This window comes from Condylostylus longicornis, unplaced genomic scaffold (assembly GCF_029603195.1).
Source record: "Condylostylus longicornis isolate FDR11 unplaced genomic scaffold, ASM2960319v2 ptg000077l, whole genome shotgun sequence".
In the NCBI taxonomy this organism is placed as follows: domain Eukaryota; kingdom Metazoa; phylum Arthropoda; class Insecta; order Diptera; family Dolichopodidae; genus Condylostylus; species Condylostylus longicornis.
In genome coordinates this window covers 901,752-917,764 of record NW_026578045.1, presented here as the reverse complement: position 1 = coordinate 917,764, position 16,013 = coordinate 901,752, and the positions used below count along the sequence as shown (strand labels likewise).

Here is a 16,013-nt window from a genome sequence, read left to right as displayed (position 1 = left end):
TGGACTGAAAAAGAAATATTTTATTAAAATTGTAATTTAACATTGTTAACATTAGTTTTCTGAAAACATGACGTATACCCATAAAAGCTGAATACTATTCAAGTATTTAAATTTTATATAATAGAAGCTAGTGTATTTGCCCTTCTTTCCGTATTTTGAAAAAGTGCTCTTATAAGGTGTCTAATTTCTTCAGCTTTAAAATTTAAACTTAATGGTCCAACACCATCTAGCCATAATTCCGTTATCTGTAACATGCTGGCACCCAATATAGTTTTAAGTTGTTTTAACTTAAGCCAAAATTTTGCTTGAATTATAATATTTTGATCCTGAAAATATAAAGAATTTAAATCGTTCTTGAAAAATAACTAAATTATATGGTTTTGTACTTCGAATAAACGCGGAATTCTTTCTTCAATAATGTCAATAATTTCTACAAGTTCTGTTGATACTGCAGATGATATATCTTCAATTATCATTATATTTTTTATAAGCTCCTTGCAAAAATCATCAATTAAATTTAACATAGTATTATTGTACATGTCATCTGTTAATATAGATTGCCAAACATTCTTTAATAAATCCAATTGACGTAAACATTGTAGAATAACTTTTTGTGTTTCAGACCCCAATTCGGAAACGGCATCCGATAAATCTTTAAAAATGAAAAGTGGAAAATATCTTGACATCATATTAAAATTGAAATTTTACCAAAATTCTTAAAAAATGTATACAAGTTATTATGTTGTGTTTCAACTTCTTTTGCAAAATACTCTGAAGCTAAATTTTCTAATAATTGAAATAGATTTTGTACTTCTCCATTATCATCATCAAAATGTGATAATAGCCAATTTGCTAAATGCATAGTATTATTAAAAAATAAAGCAGTTTGTTGCGGAATACTTTTTAACATCTTTTCATGATATTTTGGAACTTCTTCAATATAATAATTTATGATTGAAGAAATAACTGCAAAGCTTTTCTCATCTTCTTCCTCAATTATTTTATTCAATAAAGTAACTAATTCCTGAAAATTTTCAAATTTTAAAATAAGAATATTTTATTTATACAATATTTTAATAATTGCAAACTTACCAATATACTTTTAGATACCATACATTGTGGAAATGCATATTTTTGGTTTACCAAGTCTGAAGAAACGCTTTTCTCAACACGAACCATATTATATAGATCCTTTTTCATAATATTTATTGCTTCATCAATACATTTCTTATGAAATCGATTTTTTGAAAGCATAACAACATTATCAATAAATGAAATCAATTCTTTATCTTTATTAATATCAATTAATTGAAAATCAATTAAAATTTCATTAAACTTTAATATATCTTTTATGAAAGTGGAATCTCTCATTTCTTCTGATACATCTGGAATGGAGTGCACTAAACATTTATTTATTAATGATTCCAAAAATCTATCTTTCAAAAATTTGCCAAATATTTTAAAAACACATATTGTTTCTGAAATTTGAATATTAATAATATGAAGAAAATTTAATACTTTTACTATATTATCTAAAACTGTATTGTAATTAGGTTTTTCAAGATCCATGGTTAAACTTTTTACCTTATATGATAGTATTAATTCATTATATTCACATATATTGTCTTCATTAAAATTTAAAGAAACCTCTGTTTTTATTATAGGTTCGAAGGTTTTACTTAATAAAAACGAACAAATTTTTGTAGGATTATATTTAGCGTTGAATAAACCGATGATAATATTTTTTAATTTATTTTGATCTTTAGAAATTTTAATTGTTGTTATTTTAATATCATCATTTGAAATATTTTCCTCTAGTTTAACTAATTCATCAAATTGTTGATTTAAATTGCATAGAAGCATTTCAGATTCTGTATAATATTTTACTTTTATTTGCTGATAACACACTAATCGTGGTAATACTTTGTCGTTTCCATCAAATATTAAACTTTTTAATTTACCTACTATTTCCATTATTACAAGAGTGTCTTCGGTTTTTTTTATCTCTTCAAGCTGTTCAAACAATTCATCAATTTTTAAAAGTTTCTGAGCGATTTTCAAACCAAGAAAAATTTCAAGTAATTCCTCTTTAAAATGTTCAATTTCATTATCACTCATTTGCAATTGTAATTTAGTTTCATTTTCAATTTCTTTAAGAATATTTTTCACCTAAAAAGTATTGATTAATTCACAATTTTTAGTTTTGAGGCTACGGTATACCCACTTACTTACCTCTCGTATTATATTTTCGCCTTCGTTTAGTATATTTTCAGTACTGTTTACATTTGAATATAAATTGTTAAAGTTTTTTTCAATATGGATTTTAATATTTTCCTTGTTTTTTGATATTTCATTGGATACTTTTGCAATGGCCTTTTTTGTGTCATCTAATTCTGTTAGATTTTGACTTTCAAGAATTCTTAAAACTTCTACAAGAGAATGACCAGACATCTTGCATCTTTTTCACTAGTTTACTTCTCCATTAGGTTTTCTGCTTAGTTTCAACTTTGTAATATTATCCTCAAGAAAAAGGTTTTTATTCTTATTAGGAAAAATCTATTTTGTTGTTATATTGTTTAACATCATAAAATATGTAACATGTTGCAATGTGGTAATAAGTTTAAATGTAATGTGTAGTAATCAATTGCAATAATTGACATTTTGTATACTTCTGTAGTTAGATGTGGTGTCGCTGTAATTTTTTAAGAATTCCGTTAACAAACTGATTATAAACTACAAGTAAGTATAGAAGCCGAAAGGAAGTAGCAACAAAACAAAATTTACAATGATATTGTTGCAATGTGGTTATTTGTAGCGTTGCTTAAATTTCCAAAAAAATCAAAATAAAAGATTAAGAGGAGGCGCTTTCTGTTGATTCAAAAATAAGTTTAATATGTTTTTAAATTTGTGGTTTGATACAATATGATGCTTGTGTATATCGACTAACAAAAAAATTAACAATACTAATTCGTTGATTGTAATTATTTTCAAGTATCCTGTGAATGTAACTGCGATATCAATAAATATTACATAATAAAATAAAAATTAAAAAATGCCTCAGGTATACAAGTTAATAACTCAGTTTCACTTCTTTCTAAGCTGCGAATTTTCATTAAAAAAAAAAGACAAAATCTAATTGTATAAAGCTAATATGTGAAATGTTTGCTGCACTTTCCCAAAAATTTGGAGCGTTCAAAAAGTTCTTTTGATAGTGAAGTATTTGGCTATAAGAATCTAAAAATGAGAACTCAGCTGTTTTCCAATTTTTGGCTGAAGTTAATTTTTTGCATTTTCAGTCTATTTCCAATTCATCTATTACTTTGATTTGACGTATCATTCTTTATTGTTTTCTTATTAAATTTTCGACACGATGAAGATTTTGACATTTGGTTCATATGTTTATTTATAATTATTTGTTTTTAATTGTACCATAAAAAATTGGGTCATTATTTCATACATTATAATTCAATTAAATATGAAACCTGCTGGGATATTAGTTTTATCAAATATTAAAAATATTAAAACTGCAATTACAGAAATTAAAAAACTTATTAAAAATCTTTATATACATTTAAATATTCCTTCAGAGGTCAAAGTACAAGTGCCTCAATGGAGTTCAGTGATAAGAGAAATTTATTTGGATTCATCATATTATGATTCCACTATAGATGTACGAATACTCGTTGATCCGATTAAAAAGCAAAAATTCTCCGAGTTGCGAAATGTCCAGCATATTTTTTGTGACGGACAATTTTCTGAAATATGTGATTCTTTAAAAAAATTTTATCAAATTGATAAACCGGAAGTTATTTTAAGCAATGAAACTCGCCCATGTTTCGAAATTGATTGTAACAATGCTGAAAATATGGAATATAAAACATATGATACTGTAGTTTTGGGTGGAACATTTGATAGAATTCATACAGGTCATAAAATCTTTTTGACGGAAGCTGTTCTAAGAGCTTGTAAAAGACTTGTTGTTGGTGTAACTGATGAAAATATGTTGCACAGTAAGAATATTATTTAAAATTATTATGGTAAAATTTCAAATAATAAAATTTTATATTTTGTAGATAAAACGCTTACAGAATTAATTTTACCTACCGAGCAAAGAATTAATGATGTTAAAAATTTCCTTTCGGAAATTGATTCCAATCTTCAGTATGAAGTTGTTGTTATACAAGATGCTTTTGGGCCCACCAAATCAGATCCTAATATGGATATGATAATAGTAAGTGCAGAAACATATAAGGGAGCTTTAAAAGTAAACGAAATTCGAAAAGAGAATGGCTTGAAAGAATTGGAAATTTTTACTATTAAGTTAGCTGAAGCTGATATAGATGAAAATAATAAACATAAGGAATCTAAAATAAGTTCTTGTAATTTAAGAATGGATCTTTTAGGAACATTACTTCAAGAGCCTGCAGTATGTATTTCTTATTTGCATCTACATACTTAATGTTTTGAGTTTTTAATAAAACATAATATTGTATATTTTAGCCACGAGTAAACTTGTCTAAACAGCCCTACATTATTGGTTTAACAGGGAGTATAGGTTCGGGAAAAAGTGTGATGGCACAAAGACTTGGGGAAATGGGAGCGTTTGTAATAGACTGTGATAAGGTTGCACATGAAGTTTATGAACCAGGCACACCAGCATATGAAAGCATTATTGCACATTTTGGGCGAGATATAATTGATTCTAATAATAAAATTGACAGAAAAAAATTAGGAGCTATAGTTTTTAATGATTCAAAAGAATTAGAAATATTAAATAATTTGGTTTGGCCAGCGATAATGAAAGAAGTAAAACGAAAAATTTCGGAGTTGAAGGATGTAAAGATAGTTGTGTTGGAAGCCGCTCTGTTATTACGAGCTGGATGGGAAAAAGAGTGTCATGAAGTATGGTCCATGATAATTTCACCAAATACAGCGATTAAAAGAGTGCAAGAACGTAATAAATTGTCCGAAGAAGAAGCTAGAAAGAGAATTGAAAATCAACCTCATAACAAAGAATTCGTCAAAAAATCCAATGTCATATTTTCATCTGAATGGAGTTATGAATATACAAAATATCAAGCAGAAAAAGCTTGGAAAAGTTTATGTGATCGTATTGCTGGTTTTTAGAAATTTGAAGTAGTTGGTGACAGGATCTTCATTGTGCAAAAAAAAAGAAATTATTTTATAAAATTCGTTTTTCTATATTTTTTTTCATGAAACTTGTTTTTATTTTATATTTTCTAAATAAACAAAAATGATTTGATCAAATATCTATGATTTGTAATGAATAATTAATGACTTTCTCCTTTTTTGCCAGAAACACGTTTAAAGTCCTCCATCTTTGTTGTAGCTAAAGGTGAACCAATAAAACTTAAACGATCGATTCGTGTAATCTCACCACCACTCTGATTATTTCTCACAAACACTTGAATGTTAGTTACGTTTTGAAATTTAACATATTTTAAGTTTACAGCGTTGCCTTCTAAATCAGATGGAGTGAGCCTATAAAGAAATTTTTTCTTGTTAAAAAAATTCTGTGTACATATTATTGATTAAAGAACTAACGTTAAATCTTGTACGGAAGTGCAAGATTCTGCCATGTCAAAATCTATTGTTCTTGGTTGGTTAATAAATAATTTTATTTCTTTTGGTCCTAAATTTGGAGGACCTTCAATTCTTAGTGAATGAATTTTTACAGCTTGGTTAAATGTTACCGATATAATTAATTCTTCGTCAACATCAGATTGTAAAAATCCAGGAACATTGGTTAAACAATGCTGTAATGGATGATCATCAGATTCATTTAAACACTCACACTGATCTTTTTGAATAAATGCATTAAGTTCAAGTAAACCTTGGCCACAATCCTCGCCAGAAGATTCCTCACTTCCAATATGCTGTTTTATTTTAGCTTCCAAACCTAAAATATCTGCACCTTGTAATCTATCGACTTTTGTCTATAAATTGAAAAACTTTGAGTGACTTAATAAAAAAAAAACTATATACATAGAGCAATAATTGAATTTACTTACTTTGTTTCTATACAGTATAAAAGTAGGCATTGCAGACACACCTTGCGTCATTGCAGTATCTTGACATTTATCAACATCAACTTTTAAGAATACTGCTTGTGGATATTTACTAGGTAATTGTTCAAATTGCGGTGCAATTCTTTGGCAAGGACCACACCTATTTCGTAAGTTCACATTAAACTTCATTTGAAAAATTATTAATATATGTATTACCATTGTGCCGTAAAGTCTACCACAACCAATTTTACTCCAGCTGCACTTAATTCCGATTGAAAATGTGTTTCGTCATTAATTGAACGTACGGCCATCGTATAAAATTACAATTATCCCCTTTTATTTTAAAAACAATGTATAAATTCCGTAATTAAGGGTATTTTTATTGCTTTGTTTATGATGTTGGCTTTTCAACTCTATGTGAAAATAAATTATCAATTTTAAAACATTCACTTAACTACCATAAAATTATGGAAATATTAGGAAAATGACTTGCCGAATTCGAAATAAAATTAAATGTAGTGACATTCATTTTTGACGTTTTGATTCGTAAATAATCAATGATTGAAAGCGCCTCTTCTGTCAGTTAGAAAACTTACAATTCCAATTAAACATAATTGTTAATTAATTAGTAATCAAAAGTTACTAATTAAAAAATTATCTAAATGCTTAATATAAATTATCAAAATACCTTTTTTGTAATATATATGGGATTTTTATTCATAAATTCATATATGTATGAAACTTTTAAAAATGTTAACTTAAAAAATTATCTCCTTAAAAAGAGTAATATGTTTCGTCAGGGAGCTTTTGCGGTTCCTTAAAGACAATAATTCCAAAATCTCATGTTACAAACTTATTTTGTGACATTTTCAAAAAGAAATATTTTACGTTGTCTAAGATCTTTAAACTACAATTAGTTAAACTGATATTAATAATATCAAATCTAGGCACTCTACTTCACAAATATCCGTAATAATATAATATAAGTAGAACTTCTCTCTCATCAACTTCAACTCATCTTTAATTTTAAACTTAGTTTTCGTGCACTTTTCTTTAAAACTGTTACTGCTTAAATTGAAAGAAGTAATATTCTAACACTTACAAATCAATACTCGTATTATCAATTATATTGTTCAGGTTAATATTTTCGAATTGGGTAATATTGAAAGTGATGTTTAAATGACTTGTGTGAACATGGTTAAAATTAAAAATTTTGACAACAAATATGTTTTGTCATAATAAGTGAAAAATTCATGTGCTATGTGAAGTGTGTGACAAATAAAATATTTAAATTAAAAAAGTTTTGAAAAATATTTTAAATCCGAACAATAAAATTATTTTTATTGAAAGATTAATTTAAACTTTTATTTTTGAGGAAATTTGCCGGATGAAAGAGTTTTGTTCTTGTACTTTTCTACAGTATAAATTAGGTATATTAAATGAATGAAACGGTTTAACCGTTACGTTATTTATTTTACAATATATTAGGTTATGTTGAATTAGTGAAGGGTAGAGCATAAACACGTACCTTCTAAAAAAAATTTAAAATCAAATCAATAATAAACAAAAATATTTTCATTTTAGTTTATTTTTAATTTTATTCAAAAACTCCAAAGTGAAAAAAAAATTATGTCCACTGAAGAATTTGATGCTAAACTAAATTCAATATATAAAAATTCAACTTCAAGTATAATCATGACCAATCCAAAAATGTCACAAGTATTTTATTGTCATCATGGTCAATGGATGCAATATTATTCTACAGCACGTAATATTCCTGATTCGAAAATATCATATAAACCGTCAACAGAAAAATTAAAAATAATAATCAAAAATTCATCATTAAAAGATGATTTTGAAGAAGATCGATTTAAGAATTTCTCTAGAAATTTATGTAGAACGAAAATTATGACTAAAGTGGAACTGACAAAATAAGGCCAAAAGCAATATATTTTTTTTTTTTGTTTTTTTATATGTTATTAATGAAAGAGTTGTGAATGTTTTTGTTTATTATTTTTACTTTTATATTTTTTATAATGAATAATATTCTTAATTTTCTTAATGACAATAGATATTAATATTTTTTAAAATAAGTTGGACTGAATCGATTTTAATTTTATATGTATGTACTAACATATAATTTTGTTTTAATTAGAATATAATTGACGACAAATTAATTGAAATAAATTGATGAAATAAATACAAATTTTTAAATTTAAATTTTCTGTAATAGGTAATTGATTTGTTAATTTAAAAATATTATATCCCATCTTCATTATATCAATGATTTTATATAAAGCAAGAATATATTTTTAATTTTATTGTTTATATATATATATACATATGTATATATGGTTAATATATTGATTTAAATCATTTAATGTATTTTGTAGGTTATTTTTAATTTCAATTACCTATTATTAATGTACCCACATTAGATTAATAATTCTCTATGATTTGTAATACTAATAATTAGTAATAAGATAATAAGATGTACCATATTTCAAACGGCTAAATTGGTTACCAATTTTAATGGTTAATCATATCAGTTGTATAATGTCATCTACTCTTGATATATATATATATTTTTTTTTAGAAATTTTAATAAGTAATGGAACAAATAATTGATCGGTACGTTAACATCTCTGTAGGCAAGTAAAATTAATTATGAAAACGACACCAAAATTAGTGTCGAAATCTAGTGCCTTTGATTACTAATATTGCCTTTGAACAAGATTAAATGCTGTAAAGATACTAAAATGGTTCTCATACCTGTTATTATTCCATCCTTTATTCACCGTCATTTGAAATATAAAATTCATTAAAATATATTCCGTACAAACAAGGATGATGGTTTCTCAAATTTTGACTCATTTTTTTTGTATACATGATTTTAAAAGACTGCATTATTGCCTTCAAAATAAAAAACTTAATTTTTTTTTTTATTTTTTTTAATCGAGTTTCTTTATTGTCTGCAAAGGGTTTAATTCATAAATTTTCTTTTTTATTTCTTTTTTTCCATTTCTGAATCTAAATTAGCTTCTCATTGAATCTTAATTTTAGTATACAGCAATTTTTTTTTTCTTATATAATATACATTTACATCATTTAATTTTTAGTTTTGTATAATTTTGTTTCTTTTTGCTTTAAAATTAATAATTGTACATTTTATATTATTTTTTTCTTTTCTATTTTTTTTCTAATTTACATTTTTATTTTTTCTTGAAAAAATATCACTAAAATAGAATTTTTATTTTTGTTTTCTTTCTGAAAGATATTTTTAAATATTTTAACATTTTTCATAATAAATTATGAAATATATTATTAAATATAAAATATTAGAAAGAAATTAACATTTTTAAAAAATAATTAAAATGTGCAGTATAAGAAGTAGAAGAATTTTTTGTAATTTATGTATAGTAAAGGAGCGAATTATTTAAATTGAACATTGAAAAAACCAAATAAAATTGAAAAAAAAAATATAAAAATTGGTATAAAATATGTAATCAATTTATTAATAATTTAAACTATTTTCTTTATTTTAGGTACATTATAATGGAATAATTTCTTTTCTTTTTAATTTTCAAATTAATTTTTTTATATACTGTTTCTTGATTTGCATTAATATTAAAAAATAAATTAGAAAAATTAGTATTTAATTTTGATCTTGATATTCTAAATATAAAGCGCGATCATCTGAATTTTATGAATTTTCGAAATTTCCATTTTATTTCTGAATATTTTAATATTTATGATTTTCATATAATTCTGTTTTTATTATGTACACTTGATGTTTTTTATTTTTATTAAAGAAAATAAAAATTAATTTTGCTTTTTCTAAAATTATGAAAATAATATATCTTCATTTAATAAATTTAATAAATTTCGTTTAATAAATTTCATAAAATAAATTTAATAAGGAAATTTTTTATATTTTTAATTTTTGATTTGTATGATAATTATAGTGATGTAGAGGATTTTTGATAGTTGTAATTGAAAATACGAAAAATCTTTAAATAAAATTTTAATAGAATTCTAAAATATAGACAATATTAATGTTATTAAATTTATTTAATCCAGTTTAAAATGTTATTAATTATTTAAACTTATTATTAATCATTTTTACATGCTTATTCTTCTGCAAATAAATTTTTCTTGTAATCACGCTATTATAAATGGATTTATATTAATTTTGAATATTTGAAAATATTATTATTTTTTTTTTTAACAGAAAAATAAATGTAAAAAATTTAATAAAATTAATTGAACATCATATATAATTATATTTTGTGTTTTGTTTTTAACTCTTTTGTTTTTTCTCTTTCTTAAAGTAAACCCTTACATAACTTTATAAGTTAATATTTTTTCAATTCTCATTTATATATACAATACATAATATATACATATATATATTTTTAGGTTTTAATTGAACAAAAAAAATAATTTATTAGTTTAAAATTTTAGGTACACAAAAAAAAATATAATATTATAATTTACCATTTCGTATAATTTGTGATTCCCATATTCTCTTAATTTTTTTTTTGTATTTTCTAGAAGAATTGAAAAAACAATTTTAGAATTTAGAATTCTATACTTAAAACCTAAAAATATCCTGTTTGTAATAACTAATAAGTGATGTATTTAAGGGAATATGGGTATATATTTATATTTGTGTTAAACATAAATAAGTATTTATACAGTAGATCTTATAAGGAAGGACATACTATTTATGTGCTCCTAAATATATCGAATTAATAAAAGAAAAACAATTTTTTTTGGCATTGGTATTATTGAATTTACAATAATATTTTCGTTTACAAGAACATAAATGAAACATAAATTACATTAAAATGTAAAAAAATAAGAAGAATATAATAAGAGAGTAATAAAATAATTTTAATAATAATTGAATTTGTAATATTTGCAAGCCAAATTAATTTTTTTAATAATGTAATTAGTTTACTGCATTTTATATTAAATTTCAATTGAAATATATTATGTATACAAATATATATAAAAACAAATGAAAAGAAAAATTCAATATAAATATACAATATTTTTTTTAAAATAAAAATTAAAAAAGAAAATTATATTAATTTTCTATTATATAATGAAATTATTGGTATTATAAATACCACATTCATTTATATCAAAATTTTATTATATAAAGCGTTATTTATTTATTTTTTTGATTTTTTTTTATATATAATTTATTATGTATTATTAATCTATTAACTAAAATTATTCATTATTATTAGTCAACTTAATATTTTTCAACTAGTCAATGTTAAAATTTTCCGATATTTTATTTATTTTTAAAATACTATTCAGTATTTTATATTTTTTATAATATTAATAAATAAAATTGTAAATGAAAAATAATGTGGGTAAAATATTGAAGCTTTATTAGCATAAGATTTATAAAATTAACTACCTACATTTCTTAAACTCTTTAAATTTAATAATTTAGTCTTACAAATTTGAAATTTAATTTTCCATATTATTTATGTAATTACATTTACATATAAAAAATTATATTCAATATAAAATTTAAGCTATATTTGTAAATTTTTATTATGTTACCATATTATGAAATCTATTAAAAATTTGAATACTAATTTGAATATTAAAAATTTAAATTATAAAAACAACATGATATCATATGTTACTTTTAATTTATTACTAACAAAAAAAAAATAAAATTTTATTAAATACCAAAATTGTTAAGTATAATATGTAAATATGAGTATAATTTAAAATTTGTAATAAAATTATAATGGTTTCCATTTTAAGAGAATGTTAGTGAAAATATTGGATCCATTATTAATTCAATTATGTATTTAAAATAAATTTTATAAATAAAATTTAGTAGTTAAATATATTTTTTAATTACAAATAAAATAAATTTATTAGCTTAAATTTTATTAGGGATTTATTGAATTTTTAAAATTTTAACAATCGGAAATTGTAAGTAGGTATTCATTCCCTACAAATTATGTTAAAATATTTATCTCTTCAAAATGTATAAAAAAATAATTAAATATTTAAAATTAAAATTCAAATATTGTAAATGAGAAATTAAAAAAAAAAAATTTATATTACTTATAATAGTAATATGAAAATTTAATATTGTATTGTAGGCGTGTTTGTATGCAAATAAAAAAATATTGACTAGTTTAATAATAAGGATATTACTGCATTTAGTATATTACTTTTCTCTATTTTATATTTATTATGTTAGCTTTAAAAGTAATTTTATTATAATATTATAAACATAAGAACTTTTATTTAATGTACATTCATTTATAAATAATATGTACATTTTATTTATTATATTTTATATTATTTTCATATTCATTTCTAAAAGAAATAATATTTCTATGTCCTTTTATTACATAATTAATTTTTATTATAATATAGAAAAAGAAATATTCAAATATTTTTATAAAAAAAAAAAAAACAAAAAAAAAATTATTTATTTTGACATATAATTTAATTAATTTTAATTTAATTTAATTTCTAAAAGCCCATTTCTATATATATATAATTAATTTATTTATTTACTAGTATATTTTACTAATTATTTTTTAAAATTATTAGTAATAAATTTTTAAAATTTAATTATTATAATTATATTATATATTTTATACATTTTACATTTAAAATTTTTATTTTACAGAGAATTTTTATTAAAATATTTTTTACATAATTTTTTGTTTTAATATTTTTTTTTTTTTTTTTTGCATTTTTTTTTTCAATATGTTTTTGAATTATTGCTTAATAATTTACTTGTAATTCTTTTTCTTTTTTTAACTTATATTAAATAATTTTATTATATTAATAAATTTTATTTTTTTTATTAGTATTTTGAATTAATTACATATTTTGTTTATTTTACAATATACATATAATATTATTTCTATACAAATATTTAAAAATTAATGTTCATTTTAATTTTATATACTTACTATAATTTTAACAATTATTTAAGAGTATCAGACATTTAAAAATATTTTTTACACTGATTTTATTATATTTATTAATTGAATTAATTATATTATTATTATTGTTATTATTATAGTAATTATTATCAGAATAATGTTGTTTTGTTTGACGTTGTAATTTTTTACGTTTTCTTTTATGACGTGATATTTTATTATGATGAATGGCGTAACCTCATGATGTTGTTGATAGATCATCTTTTAACCATTGTGGAATTGGTCTTGAACCTAATTTTTTTAATAATTTGACTAAGGCTGTATTGTGACTGAGGTAAAATCTGTACAAAGCAGAAAAAAAAAAAAATAGGAAAATTTTATAATAAATAATGTAAATTTAATAAATTTGTATTTAATAACAATATTTTTTTTATAAATATTTAAGAATAATGTAGCCTTTAATATAAAATTTACAATTATATTTAAGAATTAAGAAATATGTATTTATGTATTAAATACTAAATTAAATTGTAAATGCAAACTAATAATGTTGAAAATATCATTTTGTAAACTAAAATCATAAATTGATCTCATATTTTCCATTAGAATTTAAAAAAAAAAATTAATTCCAAAAATATATTATTTAAGTTTTTTTATTGTTTATAATTAAGTTTTTGATTTGCTTTTAAAAACCGTATTATATTGGATTGTAGCACTTAAGAATAATTTGACAATGTGTTGTCAATTTTCTTAAACTATTTTAATATATTTCTATCATGGTTTTACACTGTTCAACTAGCTTTAATTTTTATGTTATCATTTGCTTTCTTATAGAAAGTTTACGTAAAAGAAAGTTTTTCAAAGGAAATTTAAACATTTTTAACTATGTGTTGAACAGTGTAAATTGGTGTAATTAGTTTCATTTTAAATTTGTATTTAACTTATATAAGAATTATTTTTTGAAAAAATAAGTATTTAAAATCTTTAATAAAATTTTTGGTAATTGTGCATAATATACATTAGGCTTTAGGCTAGTAGTAATTGAGATTTGCTTCATTGTAGTACTTTGCCGGATCTATCTTTTTCCGACCCTCAATATAATCAGCTCGAATTTCTCGAAAACCGGTTAAGATTCCTAACATTTAAGTTTTATTAAAAAATTCTAATTTTTCTAAATTTTATTTCTTACAAATTAAGAAAAAGAAAATTGTTAGACTGTTAAACACTAAAAATTTTTCCAAAAGAAAAAAAAGTACTTTGAAAGATTCACTTAAAATTATTAATTAAAAGTTTTTGATTTTTATTTTTTTAAAAATTTTTTAAGGGCTTTAAGAATATTTTTTTTTTTTTTTTGCAAAATCCCTCAACACATTTTAATGGTAAATTTTTATGTAGATAAAACGAGTTTTTTCCATTTTAATTTAAAACCTCACTTCTAAGTAGAATTTAAAACGATTTTTACTTTTTGTTACTTTTATTTTTTTGGTTCGCTTATCCAAAATATTTAAGTTTTTCTTTAATAAATTTGTCTGGTTAGGAAAAAAATAGTTTTTTTTTTTTCTGTTACAGAAAGCAAAAATTTAATTGCAACGAATTTTAAAGTTTTTAACTTTTTGGATTAAAAAAGAGCATAACTTTGCTTTTTCTATTTGTTTTTTGTCTGTCTGAACAAAACCTTTTCGATTTTTTTTTATTTTAATGGTAAAAAATAAGAAAAATAGTAAAAAATTACAAAAAAAATTGAATAAAATTTTACATTTTTTATTTTTTATTATGGCTTATTGTAGCACCTGTAATAAATGTTTTTTGGTTTCCCGCACAAATCTATAGAACAAAAAAAAAAATGCGAAAAGATAGGAAAAATTTTGTAAAAGAAAAAAATTTTATGTAGGTAAAGTTAATAAATAAAGGTTTATTTTGTTGTTTTTTTTTTTCATCTGTATGTAAAAAAATTGTATAAATTTTTTTATTTTATGTAATTGTAAAAAATTTAAAATTGTTTTAATTTTTTTTTTGTTTTCATACTGATTTTTTCTTTTACGCCGAATACAACCTCTTTTCCGAGTCTATAACTCTTAATTTATTTTTTTTTTTTTCAATTAAAACAAAACAAAAAACAGAATTATCTGGGATTAACTGATAGAGCTTGTAACATATTATAGGAAACAGTTTGGAAATTTTTTTTTTTTATTTTTTTACATAAAATGTTACAGTGTAGTTAAAAATCATTTTTATATAATCTTTGAGTAAATGTTTTTTGTTGTATTGTTGATTTAAAAAATTGTGTTTTTAATAAGGATTAAAATCGATTGGAATTGAAAATTGATGTTAATTAGAAAAAGAGCTGTGAGAGGGAAAAATAGCTTTTATACAATTACCAAAATTGATAAAGTTCTTTGAAACCACTGTATAATATTTCTCTTTTCCATTTGATTTTTTTTTAAGATTAATTAAGGATTACAATTTCTGAAAAAGCTACGTTATATTTCAATAAATTTCGATCATATTGTTGACTCTCTTTTTCTGAAGAATTTGAAATAATTTTAATAGTGGTAGAATGGTACTCAGGTAATTTCTAATATTGAAATGATTTTATCTGTTTAATATTGCGGGAACCACCTTTTCAGAACTTGCAAAGTTCCAGTCAGATCAAGGGTTTTAAGAGCGGTAGTATGGGATTCAAAGTTTTTAATATTATAATAAAATTTATGTTTTGTCATCGGGGATCAGCATTTTTGTTGAAGTATTTTTGAGAATCACATCAAAGTTTCAGTCTGCAAATTGTATAAGTGAATTTTGGTTGAGTTTAAGATTGGATTTCTGAGTTACATGGAAGATCTTTACTAGAATTGCAAATGCGAATTCAACCATTGAATTTAAAATTTGCCTTTATGAATAATAAAAACAAAACAGTGAGTTATAAAAAAAAATTTATGTATCTTGTACAAATTTGGCAAGACTTAAAAAATAAAAACAAAAATTTTAAATAATTTTTTAAAAGTTTAAAATAGTATTAGTGACCGCAGTGGTGATCGCTTCATTTAAA

At 21.9% G+C, this 16,013-nt stretch overlaps 4 protein-coding genes across 4 annotated transcripts in view; 1 reads left to right on the top strand and 3 right to left on the bottom strand.

Annotated features, from left to right (window-relative positions):
• Position 1: 1 nt before the first annotated feature.
• LOC129612851 (centromere/kinetochore protein zw10-like) lies at positions 2–2,599 on the bottom strand. The gene is made up of 5 exons (XM_055526637.1): positions 2,233–2,599; positions 1,093–2,169; positions 709–1,024; positions 387–652; positions 2–326 (listed from the first exon to the last, which is right to left on the bottom strand). Exons 1-5 carry the CDS (start codon positions 2,449–2,451, stop codon positions 114–116), a joined length of 2,091 nt encoding a protein of 696 aa, XP_055382612.1. The 5' UTR covers positions 2,452–2,599; the 3' UTR covers positions 2–113.
• Positions 2,600–3,379: 780 nt separating this feature from the next.
• LOC129612802 (bifunctional coenzyme A synthase) lies at positions 3,380–5,268 on the top strand. Its single transcript, XM_055526579.1, has 3 exons — positions 3,380–4,010; positions 4,074–4,426; positions 4,501–5,268. Exons 1-3 carry the CDS (start codon positions 3,476–3,478, stop codon positions 5,125–5,127), a joined length of 1,515 nt encoding a protein of 504 aa, XP_055382554.1. The 5' UTR covers positions 3,380–3,475; the 3' UTR covers positions 5,128–5,268.
• On the bottom strand, positions 5,205–6,525 carry LOC129612803 (thioredoxin-like protein 1). Its single transcript, XM_055526580.1, has 4 exons — positions 6,246–6,525; positions 6,033–6,189; positions 5,566–5,957; positions 5,205–5,502 (listed from the first exon to the last, which is right to left on the bottom strand). The coding sequence occupies exons 1-4, from the start codon at positions 6,338–6,340 to the stop codon at positions 5,292–5,294; spliced, it is 855 nt and encodes a 284-aa protein (XP_055382555.1). The 5' UTR covers positions 6,341–6,525; the 3' UTR covers positions 5,205–5,291.
• Positions 6,526–12,978: 6,453 nt separating this feature from the next.
• The window catches only part of LOC129612831 (bifunctional heparan sulfate N-deacetylase/N-sulfotransferase), a 115,110-nt gene continuing 112,075 nt past the window's right edge, over positions 12,979–16,013 (bottom strand). The window contains exon 7 of the mRNA XM_055526615.1: positions 12,979–13,308. Within this exon, the coding sequence (XP_055382590.1) occupies positions 13,206–13,308 (103 nt within the window). The 3' untranslated portion in view covers positions 12,979–13,205. The remainder of the gene's footprint in view (positions 13,309–16,013) is intronic.

What these genes read in the sequence shown, in the direction of transcription:
- LOC129612851 (XM_055526637.1), bottom strand. Translation starts at nt 2,451, where the DNA reads ATGTCTGGTCATTCTCTTGTAGAAGTTTTAAGAATTCTTGAAAGTCAA. An exon ending in GCGAAAATATAATACGAGAG is followed by an intron (nt 2,170 to 2,232) that starts GTAAGTAAGTGG and finishes AATACTTTTTAG; the next exon opens with GTGAAAAATATTCTTAAAGA. An exon ending in TACATTTTTTAAGAATTTTG is followed by an intron (nt 653 to 708) that starts GTAAAATTTCAA and finishes TCATTTTTAAAG; the next exon opens with ATTTATCGGATGCCGTTTCC.
- LOC129612802 (XM_055526579.1), top strand. Translation starts at nt 3,476, where the DNA reads ATGAAACCTGCTGGGATATTAGTTTTATCAAATATTAAAAATATTAAA. An exon ending in TGATGAAAATATGTTGCACA is followed by an intron (nt 4,011 to 4,073) that starts GTAAGAATATTA and finishes TATATTTTGTAG; the next exon opens with ATAAAACGCTTACAGAATTA. An exon ending in CATTACTTCAAGAGCCTGCA is followed by an intron (nt 4,427 to 4,500) that starts GTATGTATTTCT and finishes TGTATATTTTAG; the next exon opens with CCACGAGTAAACTTGTCTAA.
- LOC129612803 (XM_055526580.1), bottom strand. Translation starts at nt 6,340, where the DNA reads ATGGCCGTACGTTCAATTAATGACGAAACACATTTTCAATCGGAATTA. An exon ending in GTAGACTTTACGGCACAATG is followed by an intron (nt 6,190 to 6,245) that starts GTAATACATATA and finishes CTTACGAAATAG; the next exon opens with GTGTGGTCCTTGCCAAAGAA. An exon ending in TTATACTGTATAGAAACAAA is followed by an intron (nt 5,958 to 6,032) that starts GTAAGTAAATTC and finishes TTCAATTTATAG; the next exon opens with ACAAAAGTCGATAGATTACA.